Raw genomic sequence first — 27,541 nt, 5'->3', positions numbered from 1 at the left:
GTCTAACTGTGTAGTGTGTTGTGTTACTTTTTTTTTGTCTTGCCCAGTCAAATCCTGTCCTGCACTGAAGTCAAGCTTCTGAACACTTCAACGCATGCCTCGTACCCTCGTTCAGTCGCCACTGCTGTGATCCCTTCCCAACGTTGTGTGAGTAACCCTCTCATTCCCATTCCCCATAATATTGTAACTATAAATAAAATAATTACTCTTGACGATTTTTGAAATACACTTTGACCTCGCCATGCGTTCCGTAACGATATCATGGGTCCCCCATTCTCCACCTCATGGGTCCCCCATCCCCAATCCTCCTTCTCTGGTCACCAGCCTCCATTGGTACAGTGACCAGACCGAAGCCACTTCTCAGTAAAAGTCACATGACAGCCCACTTGGAGTTTGCCAAAAGGCACCTAAAGGACTCTCAGACCACGAGAAACAATATTCTCTGGTCTGATGAAACCAAGAATGAACTTTTTGGCCTGAATGCCAAGCATCATGTCTGAAGGAAACCTGGTACCATCGTTATGGTGAAGCATGGTGGTGGCAGCATCATGCTGTGGGGATGTTTTTCAGCGGCAGGTTCTGGGAGACTAGTCAGGATCAAGCGAAAGATGACCGGAGCAAAGTACAGAGAGATCCTTGATGAAAACCTGCTCCAGAGCACTCAGGGACCTCAGACTGGGGTGAAGGTTCACCTTCCAACAGGACAACAACTCTAAGCACACAGCCAAGACAACGCAGGAGTGGCTTCGTGACAAGTCTCTGAATGTCCTTGAGTGGCCCAGCCAGAGCCCGGACTTGAACCTAATCAAACATCTCTGGAGAGACCTGAAAATAGCTGTGCAGCAATGCTTCCCATCCAACCTGACAGAGCTTGAGAGGATCTGCAGAGAAGAATGGGAGAAACTCCCCAAATACAGGTGTGCCAAGCTTGTAGCATCATACCCAAGAAGACCTGAGGCTGTAATCTCTGCTGAAGGTGCTTCAACAAAGTACTGAGTAAAGGGTCTGAATACTTATGTAAATGTGATATTTCCGTTTTCTTTTAAATATATATTTGCTAAAAAGTCTAAAAACCTGTTTTTGCTTTGTCATTATGGGGTATTGTGATGTCATTATGGGGTATTGTGATGTCATTATGGGGTATTGTGTGTAGATTGAGGAGGAAAAAAACAATTTAATCAATTTTAGAATAAGGCTGTAACGCAACAAAATGTGGAAATAGTCAAGGGGTCAGAATACTTTCCGAATGCGCTGTAGACTCTTACAATCAGCAAAAAAAGAGAGACTGTCCTAATATGGTAAAGGCAGTGATGAGTAGAAGACTTCCTGTGATGATGTAATGTCATCTCTGACCTTCCCCAGTGAAACTATTTCTGTCAGCAGAAAACAGCAGATGCTCTCTTCATAGGGAGGCAATACAGGGATTTGTTGAATGGGTCATCCTTCTGATGCTGTTTTGGTCAAGTGTGCTTCCCAAATGGCACCCTATGCCTTATATAGTGCACTACTTTTGACCAGAGCCCTATGGAAGCCTAAACTGGTCGCTACTGTACTGTATGCCTGCTATGGTAATCTAGTTCACAGCCACCTCTGATTGTACCCATGTACTGTTACTCTGATTGTACCCATGTACTGTAACTCTGATTGTACCCATGTACTGTTACTCTGATTGTACCCATGTACTGTTACTCTGATTGTACCCATGTACTGTAACTCTGATTGTACCCATGTACTGTTACTCTGATTGTACCTGTGTTCTGTAACTCTGATTGTACCCATGTACTGTAACTCTGATTGTACCCATGTACTGTAACTCTGATTGTACCCATGTACTGTTACTCTGATTGTACCCATGTACTGTAACTCTGATTGTACCCATGTACTGTAACTCTGATTCTACCCATGTACTGGAACTCTGATTGTACCCATGTACTGTTACTCTGATTGTACCCATGTACTGTAACTCTGATTGTACCCATGTACTGTTACTCTGATTGTACCCATGTACTGTAACTCTGATTGTACCCATGTACTGTAACTCTGATTGTACCCATGTACTGTTACTCTGATTGTACCCATGTACTGTAACTCTGATTGTACCCATGTACTGTAACTCTGATTGTACCCATGTACTGTTACTCTGATTGTACCTGTACTGGAACTCTGATTGTATCCGTGTACTGGAACTCTGATTGTACCTGTACTGTAACTCTGATTGTACCCATGTACTGTTACTCTGATTGTACCCATGTACTGTTACTCTGATTGTACCCATGTACTGTAACTCTGATTGTACCCATGTACTGTAACTAGTACAAAAGACTTAACATTTCCTTAACATCACGAGTTCAGATAAAGCTCTATTTAATCTCTTCATACTGTTGAAAGCACATAACATACCAGACAGAATACCACAACACATATACTGTATATCCAATGTTTTAAATTCAGATTAGGATTGCAAAATCTTCCAACTAAGATTTCTGGTAAACCTGGTCATTTTTTGGGGGTGGTGGCGGAAGTTACTGGAATGTGTCAGCGTTAGTTGTGATGCGGTACATTGGCACAGGTTGGGTATGATGACACCTTTAGATAAGGGTCTGTTGGATAGGTAGAAGAGCAGAGTAGGACCTGGCCTGTCATCAGTGGTCCTGTTGTGAAACCACCTGTCCTAGTGTAGGACTTGTCACTGTCTTGTTTCATCACAATGCCGTTGTTTCTGGTGCATTTCAGACCTGGTTTGTACTAATCTCTTGTCGATAGATTAGGTATTTTCCGGGATATTTTCTGATTCTGTGTCGTCAAGATTAGGCTTTCACAAATCTAGTCGCAGTAAACTAAATATGGTCGTACCTGGTGAACGACCATTGAGAGCAACTTAAAGTGATGAGAAAAAAAATATGCAAAAAAGTAACATAAACAGAAGTTATTAATACTTGGAGAGTTTAAAATAAACATTTTTTATTTTTTAATTGAAATTGATTCGATTATGAGAAATAAATGATTGGCTAGCCACAGTGACGATTATTCATAGTGGCGGAGCAGAATCATACAGAAAACATACAGTACATGATTGCAATATCATTAACAATAGATTGAAATTAATTACATTTCTGCGCTACAACAGAGTAAACGTACAGTACATAGAAGTGTTTATTGCTTTTCAGTGGACCACAGTGAAACTGACATCAGTGTGCCGCTAACAGCTTCGCTTTCCTCCACTGTCCCTGTCTCTTTACAGGGCTCGGACCAGTGGTACTTGACAACGTATCAACCAGTAGTCCTATAGCCAAAGATTCGATTCGATAGCAGCATTGGTGACATTTTAAGTTAGCTGTGGAGTGAGCTTAGTTTACGGCATGTTTTATTTTTTACCTCCGTTACAACAGCTGACTGTCTGTTTCTGTCTGCGCAATGCAAGAGGGCCAGTGGTGTAAAGTACTTCAGTAAAAAAATACTTTAAAGTACTACTTAAGTCGGGTTTTTTTGGTGGTATCTGTACTTTACTTTACTATTTATATTTCTGGAAACTTTTACTTCACTACATTCCTAATGAAAATAATGTACTTTTTACTCCATACATTTTCCCTGACATCCAAAGGTATTCGTTACATTTTGACAGGAAAATGGTCCAATTTACACACTTATCAAGAGAACATCCCTGGTCATCTTCACTGCCTCTGATCTGGCGGACTCACTAAACACAAATGCTTCGTTTGTAAATGATGTCTGAGTGTTGGAGTGTGCCCCTGGCTATCTGTAAATGATGTCTGAGTGATGGAGTGTGCCCCTGGCTATCTGTAAATGATGTCTGAGTGATGGAGCGTACTCCTGGCTATCTGTAAATGATGTCTGAGTGTTGGAGTGTGCCCCTGGCTATCTGTAAATGATGTCTAAGTGATGGAGCGTACCCCTGGCTATCTGTAAATTATGTCTGAGTGATGGAGCGTACCCCTGTCTATCTGTAAATTATGTCTGAGTGTTGGAGTGTTCCCCTGGCTATCTGTAAATGATGTCTGAGTGTTGGAGTGTTCCCCTGGCTATCTGTAAATGATATCTGAGTGTTGGAGTGTTCCCCTGGCTGTCTGTAAATTATGTCTGAGTGTTGGAGTGTTCCCCTGGCTATCTGTAAATGATGTCTGAGTGATGGAGCGTACCCCTGGCTATCTGTAAATGATGTCTGAGTGTTGGAGTGTACCCCTGGCTATCTGTAAATGATGTCTGAGTGATGGAGTGTTCCCCTGGCTATCTGTAAATGATGTCTGAGTGTTGGAGTGTTCCCCTGGCTATCTGTAAATGATGTCTGAGTGATGGAGTGTTCCCCTGGCTATCTGTAAATTATGTCTGAGTGATGGAGTGTTCCCCTGGCTATCTGTAAATGATGTCTGAGTGTTGGAGTGTTCCCCTGGCTATCTATAAATGATGTCTGAGTGATGGAGCGTACCCCTGGCTATCCGTCTCAAAAAATAATAATAATTGTGCCGTCTGGTTTGCTTAATATAAGGAATTTGAAATGGTTAACACTTTTACTTTTACTTTTGATACTTAAGTATATTTAAAACCAAATACTTTTAGTCTTTAGTCTAAAGTAGTATTTTACTGGGTGACTTTTACTTGAGTAATTTTCTATTAAGGTATCTTTACTTTTCCTCAAGTATGACAATTTAGTAATTTTTGCACTACTGAAGAGGACTGCAGTGATTTTACCTAAACAGCCTGAGATTACAAGATGGCTGGTCTTTAATCATAACATAGTACTTCTATCCAGTCTTTACAGTGAGAGGAGACACTTCTTCTCCAGTCTTTACAGTGAGAGCAGACACTTCTATCCAGTCTTTACAGTGAGAGGAGACACTTCTTCTCCAGTCTTTACAGTGAGAGCAGACACTTCTTCAGTCTTTACAGTGAGAGCAGACACTTCTCCAGTCTTTACAGTGAGAGGAGACACTTCTTCTCCAGTCTTTACAGTGAGAGCAGACACTTCTCCAGTCTTTACAGTGAGAGGAGACACTTCTTCTCCAGTCTTTACAGTGAGAGCAGACACTTCTCCAGTCTTTACAGTGAGAGCAGACACTTCTTCTCCAGTCTATACAGTGAGAGCAGACACTTCTCCAGTCTTTACAGTGAGAGGAGACCCTTCTTCTCCAGTCTTTACAGTGAGAGCAGACACTTCTCCAGTCTTTACAGTGAGAGCAGACACTTCTATCCAGTCTTTACAGTGAGAGGAGACAATTCTTCTCCAGTCTTTACAGTGAGAGCAGACACTTCTCCAGTCTTTACAGTGAGAGCAGACACTTCTATCCAGTCTTTACAGTGAGAACAGACACTTCTTCTCCAGTCTTTATAGTGAGGAGACACTTCTATCCAGTCTTTACAGTGAGAACAGACACTTCTATCCAGTCTTTACAGTGAGAGCAGACACTTCTATCCAGTCTTTACAGTGAGAGCAGACACTTCTTCTCCAGTCTTTACAGTGAGAGGAGACACTTCTTCTCCAGTCTTTACAGTGAGAGCAGACACTTCTTCTCCAGTCTTTACAGTGAGAACAGACACTTCTATCCAGTCTTTACAGTGAAAGCAGACACTTCTATCCAGTCTTTACAGTGAGAGGAGACACTTCTTCTCCAGTCTTTACAGTGAGAACAGACACTTCTATCCAGTCTTTACAGTGAGAGCAGACACTTCTTCTCCAGTCTTTACAGTGAGAGCAGACACTTCTTCTCCAGTCTTTACAGTGAGAGCAGACACTTCTATCCAGTCTTTACAGTGAGAGGATACACTTCTATCCAGTCTTTACAGTGAGAGGAGACACTTCTATCCAGTCTTTACAGTGAGAGGAGACACTTCTTCTCCAGTCTTTACAGTGAGAGGAGACACTTCTATCCAGTCTTTACAGTGAGAGCAGACATTTTTAGCATGTGTATATGATATCTGCAGGAACTGAACCGACAACTTTGGTGTGTCTACTACCACGCTCTTGCCAACAGAGCCACACAGGACCATAACCTTGTAAAATATAACAGAACTGAGTCCAATGAGTCCAGCACTAAAAGCCAGTGTCAGTTTATGCCAAGCTGAGCATAAGTGCAGGACTCGGCTATTGATCACAGTGTCTATGGAGATGTACTACAGTAGCCTACTGGTGGGACATTCATTAGGGCACACTGTTGCAAAACGTTTTGCATGGGAAAACAAGCGTTTCTTATTGTCCCAGTTTCAGGTGGTCTATCCCAGTTTCAGGTGATCTATTCCAGTTTCAGGTAGTCTATCCCACTTTCAGGTAGTCTATCCAGTTCAGGTGGTCTATCCCCGTTTCAGGTAGTCTATCCCAGTTTCAGGTGGTCTATCCCAGTTTCAGGTGGTCTATTCCAGTTTCAGGTGGTCTATTCCAGTTCAGGTAGTCTATCCCAGTTCAGGTGGTCTATTCCAGTTTCAGGTAGTCTATCCCAGTTTCAGGTGGTCTATTCCAGTTTCAGGTGGTCTATTCCAGTTCAGGTAGTCTATCCCAGTTCAGGTGGTCTATCCCAGTTCAGGTGGTCTATCCCAGTTCAGGTAGTCTATCCCAGTTCAGGTGGTCTATCCCAGTTCAGGTGGTCTATCCCAGTTCAGGTGGTCTATCCCAGTTTCAGGTACTGTAAATTCCGGACTTTAAGCCGCAACTTTTTTCCCAGGCTTTGAACCTCGCGGCTTAAACAATGACTCGGCTAATATATGGATTTTTCCCGCTTTCAATTTTTTTTTTCCAAAAAAACACATTCTGTGACGTGCTCAGTTTTTTGGCGGCATGAAGCTTTCATTAGACCATTGAAATTGCCGAACAGGTTAAGGTCAAACAACTTTTTTGTTTACTGTCCAGATTAAATCGAGCGCTCTCAAACTTCCCATCATTCTGATTACGGTAGTAATTTTGTCACCCTCATCATGGCAAAGACACGGAGAAGTGCAAGTTGAAGGCGATTGATGTGGCTGTTGGAAAAGGAAATAGAGCTGCTGCATGGGAGCTTGGTCTTAATGAGTCGATGATAAGACGTTGGAAACAGCAGCGTGAGGAATTGACTCAGTGCAAAAAGTCAACTAAAGCTTACTGCTATTTTTTTATTTTTTGTTACAAGCCGTGTTTCGTTAAAGCCTATTTATTTTTGTTACAAGCCGTGTTTCGTTAAAGCCTATTTATTTTTGTTACAAGCCGTGTTTCGTTAAAGCCTGTGTAAAGTTCATTTGTTTCAATGTACCGGTAGGCACCTGCGGCTTATAGACATGTGCGGCTCATTTATGTTCAAAATAATATATATTTTTTTAATTCAGTGGGTGTGGCTTATATTCAGGTGTGCTTAATAGTCCGGAAATTACGGTAGTCTATCCCAGTTCAGGTAGTCTATCCCAGTTCAGGTAGTCTATCCAGTTCAGGTGGTCTATCCCAGTTTCAGGTGGTCTATTCCAGTTCATGTGGTCTATTCCAGTTCAGGTAGTCTATCCAGTTCAGGTAGTCTATCCAGATCAGGTGGTCTATCCCAGTTCAGGTAGTCTATCCCAGTTCAGGTGGTCTATCCCAGTTCAGGTGGTCTATCCCAGTTTCAGGTAGTCTATCCCAGTTCAGGTAGTCTATCCAGTTCAGGTGGTCTATCCCAGTTCAGGTAGTCTATCCCAGTTCAGGTAGTCTATCCCAGTTTCAGGTGGTCTATCCCAGTTCAGGTGGTCTATCCCAGTTTCAGGTGGTATATCCCAGTTTCAGGTGGTGTATTCCAGTTCAGGTGGTCTATCCCAGTTTCAGGTGGTCTATCCCAGTTTCAGGTGGTCTATCCCAGTTCAGGTGGTCTATCCCAGTTTCAGGTGGTCTATCCCAGTTTCAGGTGGTCTATCCCAGTTCAGGTGGTCTATTCCAGTTCAGGTAGTATATCCCAGTTTCAAGTAGTCTATCCCAGTTTCAGGTGGTCTATCCCAGTTCAGGTAGTCTATCCCAGTTCAGGTGGTATATCCCAGTTTCAGGTGGTCTATCCCAGTTTCAGGTGGTCTATCCCAGTTCAGGTGGTCTATTCCAGTTCAGGTAGTCTATCCCAGTTCAGGTAGTCTATCCCAGTTCAGGTGGTCTATCCCAGTTCAGGTGGTCTATCCCAGTTCAGGTAGTCTATCCCAGTTCAGGTGGTCTATCCCAGTTTCAGGTGGTCTATTCCAGTTCAGGTGGTCTATCCCAGTTCAGGTAGTCTATCCCAGTTCAGGTGGTCTATCCCAGTTCAGGTAGTCTATCCCAGTTCTGGTGGTCTATCCCAGTTCAGGTGGTCTATCCCAGTTTCAGGTGGTCTATTCCAGTTCAGGTGGTCTATTCCAGTTCAGGTAGTCTATCCAGTTCAGGTAGTCTATCCAGATCAGGTGGTCTATCCCAGTTCAGGTAGTCTATCCCAGTTCAGGCTGATTTCTTTTTTTTGGTGCTTAAAGGAATCTGACCTGATCACTGAGTCTCGACCAGGGATCTTCAAATCCCAGCCTGGAGTTCCAGAGTACTGCTGGGTTTTTCTGCTCTACCTGATAATTATTTGCACCCACCTGGTGTCCAAGGTCTAAATGATTCCCTGATTAGAAGGGAAGAATTCAAATCAGCAGTGGAACTGGTTTTGATGTCCCCAGATTTTAATTGGTCTGGTTTAGACCGAGCTGCGTCTCTTGGCGAAGGCCCTGAATGGGGTGAGGAAGTTTAAGCCAGAGGCTATGGAACTGATGCACTGGTGAGGGCTGCATACACACCCTGTATCACCTGGCTCGCAGTAGTGAGAGGACATCATGTCCCAGTGAGGAGAGAGCGTGGTGCAGTTCTCTATGTATTGGTCAGAGAAGCCCAGGTCCCGGTTTATCGTCATTGGGATGGATCCCTGGCCCTGCAGATTCTCCCTGCTGCGGTACCACAGACACGAACACACTGTCTGGAAGCCCAGCACCTCGCCGTACACATCCTTCAGGCCTCGCTTGGTGCCGCTGGTAGTAGTGGCAAGGGGAGTGGAGGAGGAAGTGGAGGCCGAGACAGAAACAGCAGATAGACCGCCGTCGGCGTTCTTCTTACCCCTCCTGGAGAGGAGGGCCTTCTGCTCGGCGTCTCGCCACTCGTCCTCGGTGTTCATCATCAGGAACCTCAACACAACCAGGTTGAGGAAGGCTCCGATCACGGTAAGTCCTGTCAAGATGTATACGAAGCAGAAGGCCACGTAGCGCGGGTCGTTCTGCAGCGCGTGGTCCTTCTGAAGCGCCACGTAGTCCCCGAAGCCGATGGTGGTCAGGGTGATGAAGCAGTAGTAGTAGGCGTGGAAGAAGCTCCAGCCCTCGTAGTGGGAGAATGCTGCCGCCCCGACACACAGCGTGGACATGCAAGAGAAGAAGCCGATGGTCACCATGTTGGCCATGGACACCTCGGTGTGGTGCAGGCCCAGACACTGCTTGACCCGGTGGAGAAGGAAGCGGACCAGTGTGTTGATACGTTCTCCCATGCTCTGGAACATGACAAGGGTCAGGGGTATCCCCAGGAGGGCGTAGAACATGCAGAACACCTTCCCTGAATCCGTGCTGGGTGCAGCGTGGCCGTACCCTGGGAGAGGAGAGGAGAGGAGAGGAGAGGAGAGGAGAGGAGAGGAGAGGAGAGGAGAGGAGAGGAGAGGAGAGGAGAGGAGAGGAGAGGAGAGGAGAGGAGAGGAGAGGAGAGGAGAGGAGAGGAGAGGAGAGGAGGGGAGGGGAGGGGAGGGGAGAGGGGAGGAGGAGAGAAGAATATTAGAACATGCAGAACACCTTCCCTGAGTTCGTGCTGGGGGCAGCATGGCCGTACCCTGGGAGAGGAGAAGGGTAGAGGAGAGGAGGGGAGAGGGAGATAGATCAATATCTTCATTCTGAATATAAATAGTGTGCCATTTATGACGTTACCCAACTGTAAGCCACTATCATTGTGCCTTTTTTGTGTTCCTCCGCTATCTATAATCAGAATGAGGGTACTGCTACCTGCATGAAGAATTCTACACACACACTTATCTCCAAATGTGTGTGGTAGAAATCTACATTTTCTCAAATTATCTTGACCAAATAGAACCACGTGGGCACGTTAGCATAGCTTACCACAGTGATAGAACCCAGAGGAAACGTTAGCATAGCTTATCACAGTGATAGAACCCAGAGGAGATGTTAGCATAGCTTACCTATTGTAGTTATCACAGTGATAGAACCCTGAGGAGATGTTAGCATAGCTTACCTATTGTAGTTATCACAGTGATAGAACCCTGAGGAAACGTTAGCATAGCTTACCTATTGTAGTTATCACAGTAATAGAACCCAGAGGAGATGTTAGCATAGCTTACCTATTGTAGTTATCACAGTGATAGAACCCTGAGGAAACGTTAGCATAGCTTACCTATTGTAGTTATCACAGTGATAGAACCCTGAGGAGATGTTAGCATAGCTTACCTATTGTAGTTATCACAGTGATAGAACCCTGAGGAAACATTAGCATAGCTTACCTATTGTAGTTATCACAGTGATAGAACCCAGAGGAGATGTTAGCATAGCTTACCTATTGTAGTTATCACAGTGATAGAACCCTGAGGAAACGTTAGCATAGCTTACCTATTGTAGTTATCACAGTGATAGAACCCTGAGGAGATGTTAGCATAGCTTACCTATTGTAGTTATCACAGTAATAGAACCCAGAGGAGATGTTAGCATAGCTTACCTATTGTAGTTATCACAGTGATAGAACCCTGAGGAGATGTTAGCATAGCTTATCACAGTGATAGAACCCTGAGGAAACGTTAGCATAGCTTACCTATTGTAGTTATCACAGCTTACCACAGTGATAGCATGTGGTTAGCATAGCTTACCACGGTGATAGAACCCAGAGAAGATGTTAGCATAGCTTACCTATTGTAGTTATCACAGTGACAGAACCCAGAGGAGATGTTAGCATAGCTTACCTATTGTAGTTATCACAGTGATAGAACCCAGAGGAGATGTTAGCATAGCTTACCGATTGTAGTTATCACAGTGATAGAACCCAGAGGAGATGTTAGCATAGCTTATCACAGTGATAGAACCCAGAGGAGATGTTAGCATAGCTTACCTATTGTAGTAATCACAGTGATAGAACCCAGAGGAGATGTTAGCACAGCTTACCTATTGTAGTTATCACAGTGATAGAACCCAGAGGAGATGTTAGCATAGCTTATCACAGTGATAGAACCCAGAGGAGATGTTGGCATAGCTTACCTATTGTAGTTATCACAGTGATAGAACCCAGAGGAGTGTTAGCATAGCTTACCTATTGTAGTAATCACAGTGATAGAACCCAGAGGAGATGTTAGCACAGCTTACCTATTGTAGTTATCACAGTGATAGAACCCAGAAGAGATGTTAGCATAGCTTATCACAGTGATAGAACCCAGAGGAGATGTTGGCATAGCTTACCTATTGTAGTTATCACAGTGATAGAACCCAGAGGAGTGTTAGCATAGCTTACCTATTGTAGTTATCACAGTGATAGAACCCAGAGGAGATGTTAGCATAGCTTACCGATTGTAGTTATCACAATGATAGAACCCAGAGGAGATGTTAGCATAGCTTATCACAGTGATAGAACCCAGAGGAGATGTTAGCATAGCTTACCTATTGTAGTAATCACAGTGATAGAACCCAGAGGAGATGTTAGCATAGCTTACCTATTGTAGTTATCACAGTGATAGAACCCAGAGGAGATGTTAGCATAGCTTATCACAGTGATAGAACCCAGAGGAGATGTTGGCATAGCTTACCTATTGTAGTTATCACAGTGATAGAACCCAGAGGAGTGTTAGCATAGCTTACCTATTGTAGTTATCACAGTGATAGAACCCAGAGGAGACGTTAGCATAGCTTACCACAGTGATAGAACCCAGAGGAGACGTTAGCATAGCTTACCACAGTGATAGAACCCAGAGGAGATGTTAGCATAGCTTACCTATTGTAGTTATCACAGTGATAGAACCCAGAGGAGATGTTAGCATAGCTTACCTATTGTAGTTATCACAGTGATAGCGAAGTAAAAAGATCCGGCGAATTTCCACTGCACCCCGGCTTTGTGCGGTTTCAGTTGCAACATCAGGACTTCGAGCTCGTCAAAGTTCACTTTGGTCAAGTTGTATTTTTGTATTAACTCCCACTTCCTCTCGTCCAGTTTTCTCTTTTGGCTTCTCTCCTGTTTAGATTCCAGGGTGTCGAAGACGGCTGCCCCGACCAGCAGGTAGGTAAAGATGCTCATGATGAGAGCAAGGGTACGTACGTTCTGTTTCTTCATCATGACTGGAGAGTTAGTTCCCTTGGAGACAGACTTGCTCTCGTCTTATAAACAGGTCTACTAGGTTTTAACCTCATCCTAACGGATTCTGTGGTTGTAGAAAACCTTCACGATCCTTTTCGGGCACCACTCCCCCCGGCGGAGTGGGATGTCTGTTCTTTCAGCAACATCCCCAAGGCTCAGTGGGATGTCTTGCCCTATTTGGTCATCTTGTCAGGAGCATATGGATGTAGCTCTGGTCCAGAGTGTTACTATGAGCATATGGATCTAGCTCTGGTCCTGGGTGTTACTAGGAGCATACGGATCTAGCTCTGGTCCAGGGTGTTACTAGGAGCATATATGTGTAGCTCTGGTCCAGGGTGTTACTAGGAGCATCTATATGTAGCTCTAGTCCAGGGTGTTACTAGGAGCATATATATACATATATATATATACACTGCTCAAAAATATTAAGGGAACACTTAAACAACACATCCTAGATCTGAATGAAATAAATAATCTTATTAAATACTTTTTTCTTTACATAGTTGAATGTGCTGACAACAAAATCACAGAAAAATAATCTATGGAAATCCAATTTATCAACCATGGAGGTCTGGATTTGGAGTCACACTCAAAATTAAAGTGGAAAACCACACTACAGGCTGATCCAACTTTGATGTAATGTCCTTAAAACAAGTCAAAATGAGGCTCAGTAGTGTGTGTGGCCTCCACGTGCCTGTATGACCTCCCTACAATGCCTGGGCATGCTCCTGATGAGGTGGCGGATGGCTCCTGAGGGATCTCCTCCCAGACCTGGACTAAAGCATCCGCCAACTCTTGGACAGTCTGTGGTGCAACGTGGCGTTGGTGGATGGAGCGAGACATGATGTCCCAGATGTGCTCAATTGGATTCAGGTCTGGGGAACGGGCGGGCCAGTCCATAGCATCAATGCCTTCCTCTTGCAGGAACTGCTGACACACTCCAGCCACATGAGGTTTAGCATTGTCTTGCATTAGGAGGAACCCAGGGCCAACCGCACCAGCAAATGGTCTCACAAGGGGTCTGAGGATCTCATCTCGGTACCTAATGGCAGTCAGGCTACCTCTGGCGAGCACATGGAGGGCTGTGCGGCCCCCCAAAGAAATGCCACCCCACACCATGACTGACCACCGCCAAACCGGTCATGCTGGAGGATGTTGCAGGCAGCAGAACGTTATCCACGGCGTCTCCAGACTCTGTCACGTCTGTCACATGTGCTCAGTGTGAACCTGCTTCATCTGTGAAGAGCACAGGGCGCCAGTGGCGAATTTGCCAATCTTGGTGTTCTCTGGTAAATGCCAAACGTCCTGCACGGTGTTGGGCTGTAAGCACAACCCCCACCTGTGGACGTCGGGCCCTCATACCACCCTCATGGAGTCTGTTTCTGACCGTTTGAGCAGACACATGCACATTTGTGGCCTGCTGGAGGTCATTTTGCAGGGCTCTGGCAGTGCTCCTCCTGCTCCTCCTTGCACAAAGGCGGAGGTAGCGGTCCTGCTGCTGGGTTGTTGCCCTCCTACGGCCTCCTCCACGTCTGGCCTGTCTCCTGGTAGCGCCTCCATGCTCTGGACACTACGCTGACAGACACAGCAAACCTTCTTGCCACAGCTCACATTGATATGCCATCCTGGATGAGCTGCACTACCTGAGCCACTTGTGTGGGTTGTAGACTCCGTCTCATGCTACCACTAGAGTGAAAGCACCGCCAGCATTCAAAAGTGAGCAAAACATCAGCCAGGAAGCATAAGAACTGAGAAGTGGTCTGTGGTCACCACCTGCCGAACCATTCCTTTATTGGGGGTGTCTTGCTAATTGCCTATAATTTCCACCTGTTGTCTATTCCATTTGCACAACAGCATGGGAAATTTATTGTCAATCAGTGTTGCTTCCTAAGTTTGATTTCACAGAAGTGTGATTGACTTGGAGTTACATTGTGTTGTTTAAGTGTTCCCTTTATTTTTTTGAGCAGTTATATATATATATATATATATATATATATATATGTGTGTAGCTCTGGTCCAGGGCGTTACCAGGAGCATATATATGTAGCTCTGGTCCAGGTTGTTACTAGGAGCATATGGATCTAGCTCTGGTCCGAGGCGTTACTAGGAGCATATCTATGTAGCTCTGGTCCCAGGTGTTACTAGGAACATCTATATGTAGCTCTGGTCCAGGGTGTTACTAGGAGCATATCTATGTAGCTCTGGTCCAAGGTGTTACTAGGAGCATATGGATCTAGATCTGGTCCCGGGTGTTACTAGGAGCATATGGATCAAGCTCTGGTCCAGGGTGTTACTAGGAGCATATCTATGTAGCTCTGGTCCAGGGTGTTACTGCGCACTAACGCACTGGACCAGAGCTGATGTGGATGTGTGCCTCCATGTGGACAGTAGCTATAACATCAACTCAATAGCACTCTGTCTTTCATCTGAACAGGACCAGAAATATTCCCTATATAATCTGTTTTCCACTGAACAGGACCAAATATATTCTCTATATAATCTGTTTTCCACTGAACAGGACCAGAAATATTCTCTATATAATCTGTTTTCCACTGAACGGGACCAGATATATTCTCTATATAATCTGTTTTCCACTGAACAGAACCAGATATATTCTCTATATAATCTGTTTTCCACTGAACAGGACCAGAAATATTCCCTATTTAATCTGTTTTCCACTGAACAGGACCAGATATATTCCCTATTTAATCTGTTTTCCACTGAACAGGACCAGATATATTCTCTATATAATCTGTTTTCCACTGAACAGGACCAGAAATATTCCCTATTTAATCTGTTTTCCACTGAACAGGACCAGAAATATTCCCTATTTAATCTGTTTTCCACTGAACAGGACCAGAAATATTCCCTATTTAATCTGTTTTCCACTGAACGGGACCAGAAATATTCTCTGTATAATGTGTTTTCCACTAAACAGGACCAGATATATTCCCTATATAATCTGAGCCATTGTTTATTATAGTCACACTTTACAATGTCTCCCTAGCCAATTTAATATTAATATTACATGGTAGTTACACACACAGCAAATAGGCTACTACATGGTCAGTATCCTACAGTTGTTATACCTGTTTGTGGAATGCACAATTGCAAGCATTTTGAAAAGTTTGGGGTCACTTTGAAAAATGTCCTATTTTTTTTTTAAAGAAAAGCCATTTTTTTTGGTCCATTAAAATAACATCACATTTATCAGAAATGGCAGCTTCATTAAATAGTACCCGCAAAACACCAGTCTCAACGTCAACAGCGAAGAGGTGACTCCGGGATGCTGGCCTTCTAGGCAGAGTTCCTCTGTCCAGTGTCTGTGTTCTTTTGCTCGTCTTAACCTTTCCTTTTTATTGGCCAGGCTTTTTCTTTGCAACTCTGCCTAGAAGGCCAGCATCCCGGAGTCGCCTCTTCACTATTGACGTTGAGACTGGTGTTTTGCGGGTACTATTTAATGAAGCTGCCATTTCTGATAAATGTGATGTTGTGTGGGGGCTGTGCTTTGGCAAAGTGGGTGGGGTTATATCCTACCTGTTTGGCCCTGTCCGGGGGTATCATCGGATGGGGCCACAGTGTCTCCTGACCCCTCCTGTCTCAGCCTCCAGTATTTATGCTGCAGTAGTTTATGTGTCGGGGGGCTAGGGTCAGTCTGTTACATCTGGAGTATTTCTCTTGTCTTATCCGGTGTCCTGTGTGAATTTAAATATGCTCTCTCTAATTCTCTCTTTCTCTCTTTCTTTCTTTCTCGGAGGACCTGAGCCCTAGGACCATGCCTCAGGACTACCTGGCATAATGACTACTTGCTGTCCCCAGTCCACCTGGCCGTGCTGCTGCTCCAGTTTCAACTGTTCTGCCTGCGGCTATGGAACCCTGACCTGTTCACCGGACGTGCTACCTGTCCCAGACCTGTTCACCGGACGTGCTACCCATCCCAGACCTGCTGTTTTCAACTCTCTAGAGACAGCAGGAGCGGTAGAGATACTCTCAAAGATCGGCTATGAAAAAGCCAACTGACACTTACTCTTGAGTTGCTGCACCCTCGACAACTACTATGATTATTATTATTTGACCATGCCGGTCATTTATGAACATTTGAACATCTTGGCCATGTTCTGTTATAATCTCCACCCGGCACAGCCAGAAGAGGACTGGCCACCCCTCATAGCCTGGTTCCCTCTAGGTTTCTTCCTGGGTTTTGGCCTTTCTAGGGAGTTTTTCCTAGCCACCGTGCTTCTACACCTGCATTGCTTGCTGTTTGGGGTTTTAGGCTGGGTTTCTGTACAGCACTTTGAGATATCAGATGATGTATGAAGGGCTATATAAATACATTTGATTTGATTTGATTTTAATGGACAACATTTTTTTGCTTTTCTTTAAAAAACTAGGACATTTTTCTAAGTGACCCCAAACTTTTCAAAATGCTTGCAATTGTGCATCCCACAGTTGAGGACTTGTGAGGCGTCTGTTTCTCAAACTAGACACTCTAATGTACTTGTCCTCTTGCTCAGTTGTGTACCGGGGCCTCCCACTCCTCTTTCTCTTCTGGTTAGAGACAGTTTGCGATGTTCTGTGAAGGGAGTAGAACACAGCATTGTACGAGATCTTCAGTTTCATGGCAATTTCCTGCATGAAATAGCCTTAATTTCTGTGCTTTTATCCATCCAAAGGCTCTGTGTTGAACCTGTGTCTGTTTAAACAGATAATGTTACCACGCTTCATAAGTTGTTAAGCAACCTAACTTGCTATCTCTCGTGTCCATGTTATCATTTAACACAAGCAGCCACATCCTTTCCATAACAATTCACTGTTTAGCGCCTGACTGTCCTTGAGCTCAGGTCAAATTAAGTATTGTTGTTCAGTTCATTAATAGACTCTACCTCAATAACAAAACATGTTGTCCAGTTCATTAATAGACTCTACCTCAATAACAAAACATGTCGTCCAGTTCATTAATAGGCTCTACCTCAATAACAAAACATGTTGTCTAGTTCATTAATAGACTCTACCTCAATAACATGTTGTCCAGTTCATTAATAGACTCTACCTCAATAACAAAACATGTCGTCCAGTTCATTAATAAGCTCTACCTCAATAACAAAACATGTCGTCCAGTTCATTAATAGACTCTACCTCAATAACAAAACATGTCGTCCAGTTCATTAATAGGCTCTACCTCAATAACAAAACATGTTGTCCAGTTCATTAATAGACTCTACCTCAATAACAAAACATGTCGTCCAGTTCATTAATAGACTCTACCTCAATAACAAAACATGTTGTCCAGTTCATTAATAGACTCTACCTTAATAACAAAACATGAAGAAATCAAACAAACTTGATTGATGTTTTTTTTTTTATTAAACAGTGTGAGGCCAAGATAATGATCCATGACAGGCATAAGATATTATAAACCATCATCAGTACAATCTTTATATTCAATTGGTTCTCTTCAATATACAGCTGCAACCCAGACAAAATGCTGTTGTTGTTTAATTAAATAAATAATACTACCATCCCCTATTCCCTATGCAGTGATCGGGTTCTGGTAAAAGTAGTGCACTATAAAGGGACTAGGGTGGGCCCTGGTGAAAGTAGTGCACTATAAAGGGGATATGATGGGCCCTGGTGAAAGTAGTGCACTATAAAGGGACTAGGGTGGGCCCTGGTGAAAGTAGTTCACTATAAAGGGGATATGGTGGGCCCTGGTTAAAGTAGTGCACTATAAAGGGGATATGGTGGGCCCTGGTGAAAGGAGTGCACTATAAAGGGACTAGGGTGGGCCCTGGTGAAAGTAGTGCACTATAAAGGGGATATGGTGGGCCCTGGTGAAAGTAGTGCACTATAAAGGGGATAGGGTGGGCCCTGGTGAAAATAGTGCACTATAAAGGGGATAGGGTGGGCCCTGGTGAAAGTAGTGCACTATAAAGGGGATAGGGTGGGCCCTGGTAAAAGGAGTGCACTATAAAGGGGATAGGGTGAGCCCTGGTGAAAGTAGTTCACTATAAAGGGACTAGGGTGGGCCCTGGTGAAAGGAGTGCACTATAAAGGGAATAGGGTGCTATCTGGGATACATCCTATATCAAAGGAAGGAGTGACACTCAGCACCCCCTCTGATCAATACAACCTACTGAGTCATTTCTTTACTTAGTAAGTCATCGTGTAATCACATATGATTGGTAATCAATATATTTATAACGTGCGTTCAATCATTCTTATTTTGGTCTAGGAAGACACTGATTACTTAAGAAGCTACCGTAGTTTTCAAAATATAGCAATGTACAGTTTTAAACCTACACACACACACACACACACACACACACACACACACACACACACACACACACACACACACACACACACACACACACACACACACACACACACACACACACACACACCAATGCATGTTGACAGAAATAATGATTATGATAAGAACTTGCACAACTTGCTCCTTTTCTCCTCCTACCTATATCTATCGGAGAGACAGAACGACGTGTCATAAAATGAGGAAACATTCATTTGCTCTTTTAAGAATTCTTTCTTATCAGAGTTTGGAGTTTGATCAGTTATTTTTTTTTATTTCAACAAAAGAAAAAAAAGGGCAACACTATCTCTGATCTAAAATGTTATACTTATCGTTTTTAGAATGTTATAAACTTTATCTCTTAGTCAGTGTGAGACTGACTTTTCTCAAGGAGATTACTGTTGGAGTTGGAGATATTTAGGTACTGGCTAAACAGTGAGCGGCTTTACTTCTACCAAATCTTCCTATGGACCAACAAGGTATGTTTTCTTGTTTTAATGTTTTCTCCAGGACCATTCTCTCTCTATCTCAGTCTCTCTCTCTCTCTCTCCCTCTCTCTTTCCATCTCTATCTGTCTCTCTCTCTCTCTCTCTCTCTCTCTCTCTCTCCATCTCTCCATCTCTCGCTCTCTCTCCATCGCTCTCTCTCTCTCTCCATCTACCTCCATCGCTCTTTCTCTCTCTCTCTCTCTCTCTCTCTCTCTCTTTGTGGTCTACAAGGATTCAAACTCGTCCACTCTCTGCTTGGTGTTGCCCATACGGATCTGCCGCAGGGTCTTGTACTTGTCTCTGCCAGCGCGGACGTTCTCCGTGTGTAGCAGGTCGTTCTGAGTCTTCATGGTGTCGTCTCTGGTCTCGGCCAGGTCAGCACTCAGGGACTGCAGACAGAAAGGGTTAAAGTAACTGCCCAGTAAAAAAATCTCACTTTTAAAAGTTTATATTCTTTTAACTCGTACACAAATAATGACCACAGTCCACAGGGCCCCAGAGACCACAGCCCACAGGGCCCCAGAGACCACAGCCCACAGAGCCCCAGAGACCACAGTCCACAGGGCCCCAGAGACCACAGCCCGCAGAGCCCCAGAGACCACAGCCCACAGGGCCCCAGAGACCACAGCCCGCAGAGCCCCAGAGACCACAGCCCACAGGGCCCCAGAGACCACAGCCCACAGGATCCCAGAGACCACAGCCCACAGGATCCCAGAGACCACAGTCCACAGGGCCCCAGAGACCACAGCCCACAGAGCCCCAGAGACCACAGTCCACAGGGCCCCAGAGACCACAGCCCACAGAGCCCCAGAGACCACAGCCCACAGGATCCCAGAGACCACAGCCCACAGGGCCCCAGAGACCACAGCAAATAGGGCCCCAGAGACCACAGCCCACAGGACCCCAGAGACCACAGGGCCCCAGAGACCACAGCCCACAGGGCCCCAGAGACCACAGCCCACAGGGCTCCTAAGACCACAGCCCACAGGGCCCCAGAGACCGTAGCCCACAGGGCCCCAGAGACCACAGCCACAGGGCCCCAGAGACCACAGCCCACAGGGCCCCAGAGACCACAGCCCACAGGGCCCCAGAGACCACAGAGCCCCAGAGACCACAGCCCACAGGGCCCCAGAGACCACAGGGCCCCAGAGACCACAGCCCACAGGACCCCAGAGACCACAGCCCACAGGGCCCCAGATGGACTGAGACTCACCATTAGTTGTGCCTGAATGCGTTTGTTCTTCTCGGCCTCGGTGACACGCTCCTCCTCCTCCCGATGGTCATTGATGTCCTGCTGCTGCAACTCAGCGCTGTAGGTGCTGTTCTCCTCGCTTTCCTCATGGTCGCTGTGGCTGCTGTGGCTGCTGTCGGGTGAGGGAGGGGCCGGGATGGCAGCGGGGGCGGCCATTACCAAGTGAAGCTCCTCCCTAGTCTTCAGAAGGTCCTCCTGCACCTCTTTAGCCTGGCAGGAGAGGGAGAGGGAGAGAGAGAGAGAGAGAGAGAGAGCGAGAGAGAGAGAGAGAGAGAGAGAGAGAGAGAGAGAGAGAGAGAGAGAGAGACAAAAGGTTAAAAATCTATCAATAATTCAATCAATCAATCAAATTGATTCATAAAGCCCTTTTTTTTTTGCATCAACAGTGGCTGGCTAGGATCGCTATGGTTTGTCTTTCACATTCAGTTGATCCCTCAGAGTTGAGGTATTAGTAGGACATTCTGATGGTGCCCGAGGGAAGGAGACTCACTCTGCTCTGCCATGTTTCGGCCTCTTCCTCCTGGATCCTCTTGGCCTCCTCCAACAGGGCGATCTTAGCCGTGTACTCTGCCAGCTCTGCAGCCTAGTGAGAGAGAGAAAAGGTGTCAGATCTTAGCAGTGTACTCTGCCAGCTCTGCAGCCTAGTGAGAGAGAGAAAAGGTGTCAGATCTTAGCCGTGTACTCTGCCAGCTCTGCAGCCTAGTGAGAGAGAGAAAAGGTGTCAGATCTTAGCCGTGTACTCTGCCAGCTCTGCAGCCTAGTGAGAGAGAGAAAAGGTGTCAGATCTTAGCCGTGTACTCTGCCAGCTCTGCAGCCTAGTGAGAGAGAAAATGTGTCAGATCTTAGCCGTGTACTCTGCCAGCTCTGCAGCCTAGTGAGAGAGAGAAAAGGTGTCAGATCTTAGCCGTGTACTCTGCCAGCTCTGCAGCCTAGTGAGAGAGAAAAGGTGTCAGATCTTAGCCGTGTACTCTGCCAGCTCTGCAGCCTAGTGAGAGAGGGAAACGGTGTCAGATCTTAGCAGTGTATTGCGCCACCTTAACAACAATGACAAATGGTTTGATGAAAAATGCAAAAACCTAATCATTTTTTTTTTTTTAGAAACCTGTCCAACCAAAAACATAGACACCCAGAAACCCTTTGCCTTCACTATGGTGAATCACTAAAACAATACAGAAATACACTACGGAAAAAGAAGGAACAGCACGTCAGAAATCAGCTCAATGTGATTGAAGAATCCATAGACTCTAACCACTTCTGGGGAAATTGGAAAACACTAAACAAACAACAACATGAAGAGTTATCTATCCAAAATGGAGATGTGTGTAGAAACCACTTGTCCAATCTTTTTGGCTCTATAACAAAGAACAAACAGCAAAAATATATAACATGATCAAATACAAATCTTAGAATCAACTATTAAAGACTACCAGAACTCACTGGATTCTCCAATTACATTGAATAAACTACAGGACAAAATACAAACCCTCCAACCCAAAAAGGCCTGTGGTGTTGATGGTATTCTAAATTAAATTGTGAAATATACGGACCACAAATTCCAATTGGCTATACTTAAACTCTTTAACATCATCCTCAGCTGGCATCTTCCCCAATATTTGGAACCAAGGACTGATCACCCCAATCCACAAAAATGGAGACAAATTTGACCCAAATAACTACTGTGGGATATGCATCAACAACAACCTTGAGAAAATCCTCTGCATTATCATTAACAGCAGACTCGTACATTTCATCAGCAAAAACAATGTACTGAGCAATGTCAAATTGGCTTTTTACCAAATTACCGTACAACAGACCACGTATTCACCCTACACAAACAAACAAACCAAAACAAAGGCAGTCTTCTCATGCTTTGTTGATTTAAAAAACGCTTTAGACTCAATTTGGCATTGAGGGTCTGCTATACATATTGATAGAAAGTGGTGTTGGGGGGGAAAAAAACATACGTCATTATAAAATCCATTCTGCCAGCTCTGCAGCCTAGAGAGTCGAAGAAGAAGAAGAGGGAGAAGAAGGCTGAGAACAGATGGGTCAGGTCGGGGTGATGTCGTTGATGTTTGCATGTGTATTCTCAAGGAACCGGGAATAAATTACTTTGGGAATCGACTCCCAGCCCTAATTTTACATAAAGACCAGAACATCAAGCAGTTGAACAAAAGTCCTCTTGACTCATCCCAGTGCCCTCACCAGCTGTTCCTGACTCATCCCAGTGTCCTCACCAGCTGTTCCTGACTCATCCCAGTGTCCTCACCAGCTGTTCCTGACTCATCCCAGTGTCCTCACCAGCTGTTCCTGACTCATCCCAGTGTCCTCACCAGCTGTTCCTGACTCATCCCAGTGTCCTCACCAGCTGTTCCTGACTCATCCAAGTGTCCTCACCAGCTGTTCCTGACTCATCCCAGTGTCCTCACCAGCTGTTCCTGACTCATCCCAGTGTCCTCACCAGCTGTTCCTGACTCATCCCAGTGTCCTCACCAGTTGTTCCCGACTCATCCCAGTGTCCTCACTAGCTGTTCCTGACTCATCCCAGTGTCCTCACCAGTTGTTCCCGACTCATCCCAGTGTACTCACCAGCTGTTCCCGACTCATCCCAGTGTCCTCACCAGTTGTTCCTGACTCATCCCAGTGTCCTCACCAGTTGTTCCTGACTCATCCCAGTGTCCTCACCAGCTGTTCCTGACTCATCCCAGTGTCCTCACCAGTTGTTCCTGACTCATCCCAGTGTACTCACCAGCTGTTCCCGACTCATCCCAGTGTCCTCACCAGCTGTTCCTGACTCATCCCAGTGTCCTCACCAGTTGTTCCTGACTCATCCCAGTGTCCTCACCAGCTGTTCCTGACTCATCCCAGTGTCCTCACCAGTTGTTCCTGACTCATCCCAGTGTACTCACCAGCTGTTCCTGACTCTCTAGCTGAATCACAGCCTGCCTGGCCAGCTCTTCTTTGGCCAGTAGAGCAGCCTGTCTCTCAGCCTCCAGCCTGCCTGCCTCTTCCTCCACCCTCCTCCTCTCCTCTTCCAGACGGATAGCTCTCTCCAGCTGCTCCTGTAGTTCTGTTACAGACAGCCAGACATTATATTCAAATACATATATTTATATATACTGCTCAAAAAAATAAAGGGAACACTTAAACAACACATCCTAGATCTGAATGAAATAAATAATCTTATTAAATACTTTTTTCTTTCATAGTTGAATGTGCTGACAACAAATTCACACAAAAATAATCAATGGAAATCCAATTTATCAACCCATGGAGGTCTGGATTTGGAGTCACACTCAAAATTAAAGTGGAAAACCACACTATAGGCTGATCCAACTTTGATGTAATGTCCTTAAAACAAGTCAAAATGAGGCTCAGTAGTGTGTGTAGCCTCCACGTGCCTGTATGACCTCCCTACAATGCCTGGGCATGCTCCTGATGAGGTGGCGGATGGTCTCCTGAGGGATCTCCTCCCAGACCTGGACTAAAGCATCCGCCAACTCCTGGACAGTCTGTGGTGCAACGTGGCGTTGGTGGATGGAGCGAGACATGATGTCCCAGATGTGCTCAATTGGATTCAGGTCTGGGGAATGGGCGGGCCAGTCCATAGCATCAATGCCTTCCTCTTGCAGGAACTGCTGACACTCTCCAGCCACATGAGGTCTAGCATTGTCTTGCATTAGGAGGAACCCAGGGCCAACCGCACCAGCATATGGTCTCACAAGGGGTCTGAGGATCTCATCTCGGTACCTAATGGCAGTCAGGCTACCTCTGGCGAGCACATGGAGGGCTGTGCGGCCCCCCAAAGAAATGCCACCCCACACCATGACTGACCCACCGCCAAACCGGTCATGCTGGAGGATGTTGCAGGCAGCAGAACATTCTCCACGGCGTCTCCAGACTGTCACGTCTGTCACGTGCTCAGTGTGAACCTGCTTTCATCTGTGAAGAGCACAGGGCGCCAGTGGCGAATTTGCCAATCTTGGTGTTCTCTGGCAAATGCCAAACGTCCTGCACGGTGTTGGGCTGTAAGCACAACCCCCACCTGTGGACGTCGGGCCCTCATACCACCCTCATGGAGTCTGTTTCTGACCGTTTGAGCAGACACATGCACATTTGTGGCCTGCTGGAGGTCATTTTGCAGGGCTCTGGCAGTGCTCCTCCTGCTCCTCCTTGCACAAAGGCGGAGGTAGCGGTCCTGCTGCTGGGTTGTTGCCCTCCTACGGCCTCCTCCACGTCTCCTGATGTACTGGCCTGTCTCCTGGTAGCGCCTCCATGCTCTGGACACTACGCTGACAGACACAGCAAACCTTCTTGCCACAGCTCGCATTGATGTGCCATCCTGGATGAGCTGCACTACCTGAGCCACTTGTGTGGGTTGTAGACTCCGTCTCATGCTACCACTAGAGTGAAAGCACCGCCAGCATTCAAAAGTGACCAAAACATCAGCCAGGAAGCATAGGAACTGAGAAGTGGTCTGTGGTCCCCACCTGCAGAACCACTCCTTTATTGGGGGTGTCTTGCTAATTGCCTATAATTTCCACCTGTTGTCTATTCCATTTGCACAACAGCATGTGAAATGTATTGTCAATCAGTGTTGCTTCCTAAGTGGACAGTTTGATTTCACAGAAGCGTGATTGACTTGGAGTTACATTGTGTTGTTTAAGTGTTCCCTTTATTTTTTTGAGCAGTGTATATATATTTACAAAAATATAAACGCAACATGCAACAATTTCAAAGATTTTACTGAGTTACAGTGAAGGTGGGGTACAGAAGGGTGAAGGTGGGGTACAGGAGGGTGAAGGTGGGGTACAGGAGGGTGAAGGTGAGGTACAGGAGGGTGAAGGTGGGGTACAGGAGGCTGAAGGTGAGGTACGGGAGGGTGAAGTTGAGGTACAGGAGGGTGAAAGTGAGGTACAGGAGGGTGAAGGTGAGGTACAGGAGGGTGAAGGTGGGGTACAGGAGGGTGAAGGTGAGGTACAGGAGGGTGAACGTGAGGTACAGGAGGGTGAAGGTGGGGTACAGGAGGGTGAAAGTGAGGTACAGGAGGGTGAAGGTGGGGTACAGGAGGGTGAATGTGGGGTACAGGAGGGTGAAGGTGGGGTACAAGAGGGTGAAGGTGAGGTACAGGAGGGTGAAGGTGGGGTACAGGAGGGTGAAGGTGGGGTACAGGAGGGTGAAGGTGAGGTACAGGAGGGTGAAGGTGGGGTACAGGAGGGTGAAGGTGAGGTACAGGAGGGTGAAGGTGGGGTACAGGAGGGTGAAGGTGGGATACAGGAGGGTGAAGGTAGGGTACAGGAGGGTGAAGGTGGGGTACAGGAGGCTGAAGGTGGGGTACAGGAGGGTGAAGGTGAGGTACAGGAGGGTGAAGGTGGGGTACAGGAGGGTGAAGGTGGGATACAGGAGGGTGAAGGTAGGGTACAGGAGGGTGAAGGTGGGGTACAGGAGGGTGAAAGTGAGGTACAGGAGGGTGAAGGTGAGGTACAGGAGGGTGAAGGTGGGGTACAGGAGGCTGAAGGTGGGGTACAGGAGGATGAAGGTGAGGTACAGGAGGGTGAAGGTGGGGTACAGGAGGCTGAAGGTGTGGTACAGGAGGGTGAAGGTGAGGTACAGGTGGTCTTGTGTGGCTCAATTGGTAAAAGAGTGACACTAGCAACACCAAGGTTGTAGGTTCAATTCCCACTGGGAATATATACAGTGAAAAATATGTACGTATTCACTTTACCTAGGCGAGCAAGGCAAGCTATGCTCCTAGTTAAAAGGTCATCTTGATTATTCCTCTGTAATCAAAGATCTGACTAGATAATACATGGGTTTCAACGTCACTCAGCCTGAAAAAGAACAAGGCTATTGTCTCTAATATATCCCAAAGTGTTCCCTTCCCTTCTGATTTTATATTTGGCAAAGAAATATGATGGAAACTCCCACTAGTCTATGCCTCCACCAATCCAATGATTTTATATTATTGGGAAGTAGTGAACGAGTGTACACTTCAGGAGAAAGGAGATACTATTGGGACGCAGCCCAAGTCTGAAGGGAAGCAAGTCAACATTTGATGGCAGTATCTCTACAGACAATAAAGTCTATGAATGATTAGACAATGAAGGAAGGGAGTCTCTGGCACACCCTGCTTTCCTATGAATGATTAGATTATGAAGGAAGGGAGTCTCTGGCACACCCTGCTTTCCTATGAATGATTAGATTATGAAGGAAGGGAGTCTCTGGCACACCCTGCTTTCCTATGAATGATTAGATTACGAAGGATGGAAGTCTGTCTGGAAATCTGTGATGCACCCTGCCTTCCTTACCCACATTACATGTCCTTACCTCTCTCTGCCCTCTTGGTTGTCTCCTCAAACTGGTAAAGCCTCAGCATCAAGTCCTGCTTCTCTCTCTCCATCTGATCCTTCTCTTTCTCCATGGCCTCCCGCTTCTTCTTCTCGTTCTCCAGCTGGGCCCTGAAAACAGGAAGAGGGATTGTGACTCTTTCTATTGGTATATCTTCGTCTGGTTTCGACTCCTGAGACACGGAAGCCACGCAGTACAGACAGCAGTTCACAGATAAGGTGAAGGTGGGGGTACAGGATGGTGAAGGTGGGGTACAGGAGGGTGAAGGTGGAGGGTGAAGATGAGGTACAGGAGGGTGAAGGTGGAGGGTGAAGGTGGGGGGTACAGGAGGGTGAAGGTGGGGGTACAGGAGGGTGAAGATGAGGTACAGGAGGGTGAAAGTGGGGTACAGGAGGGTGAAGGTGAGGTACAGAATGGTGAAGGTGAAGGGTGAAAATGAGGTACAGTAGGGTGAAGTTGGAGGGTGAAGATAAGGTACAGGAGGGTGAAGGTGGGGTACAGTAGGGTGAAGGTGGAGGGTGAAGGTGGAGGGTGAAGTTGAGGTACAGTAGGGTGAAGGTGGAGGGTGAAGGAAGGGTACAGGAGGGTGAAGATGAGGTACAGTAGGGTGAAGGTTGAGGGTGAAGGTGGGGTACAGTAGGGTGAAGGTGGAGGGTGAAGGTGGGGTACAGTAGGGTGAAGGTGGAGGGTGAAGGTGAGGTACAGGAGGGTGAAGGTAGTGTACAGTAGGGTGAAGGTGGAGGGTGAAGGTGGGATACAGGAGGGTGAAGGTAAGGTCCCATGAGGGTAAAGATAGGGTACAGCTACAGGAGCAGGGATTGTAA

At 46.0% G+C, this 27,541-nt stretch overlaps 2 protein-coding genes across 2 annotated transcripts in view; both read right to left on the bottom strand.

Annotated features, from left to right (window-relative positions):
• Positions 1-7,304: 7,304 nt before the first annotated feature.
• kcnk3b (potassium channel, subfamily K, member 3b) lies at positions 7,305-12,429 on the bottom strand. Its single transcript, XM_045723779.1, has 2 exons — positions 12,013-12,429; positions 7,305-9,571 (listed from the first exon to the last, which is right to left on the bottom strand). The coding sequence occupies exons 1-2, from the start codon at positions 12,296-12,298 to the stop codon at positions 8,640-8,642; spliced, it is 1,218 nt and encodes a 405-aa protein (XP_045579735.1). The 5' UTR covers positions 12,299-12,429; the 3' UTR covers positions 7,305-8,639.
• Positions 12,430-17,664: 5,235 nt separating this feature from the next.
• ezra (ezrin a) overlaps positions 17,665-27,541 on the bottom strand; it is a 30,822-nt gene continuing 20,945 nt past the window's right edge. Inside the window, 5 exon segments of the mRNA XM_045723778.1 lie at positions 17,665-19,506; positions 20,331-20,579; positions 20,860-20,952; positions 23,279-23,439; positions 26,697-26,827. Of these exon segments, the coding sequence (XP_045579734.1) occupies positions 19,342-19,506; positions 20,331-20,579; positions 20,860-20,952; positions 23,279-23,439; positions 26,697-26,827 (799 nt within the window). The 3' untranslated portion in view covers positions 17,665-19,341.

The sequence above is a fragment of the Salmo salar genome, chromosome ssa09 (genome assembly GCF_905237065.1).
Source record: "Salmo salar chromosome ssa09, Ssal_v3.1, whole genome shotgun sequence".
Lineage (NCBI taxonomy): Eukaryota > Metazoa > Chordata > Actinopteri > Salmoniformes > Salmonidae > Salmo > Salmo salar.
This window is presented reverse-complemented; position numbering and strand designations above follow the sequence as displayed.

Excerpts from the sequence above, each read along its gene's own strand:
- kcnk3b (XM_045723779.1), bottom strand. The coding sequence starts at position 12,298 with ATGATGAAGAAACAGAACGTACGTACCCTTGCTCTCATCATGAGCATC. Across the intron at positions 9,572-12,012 it reads CACTGTGATAACTACAATAG|GGTACGGCCACGCTGCACCC; the intron begins GTAAGCTATGCT and ends CTCCTCTCCCAG.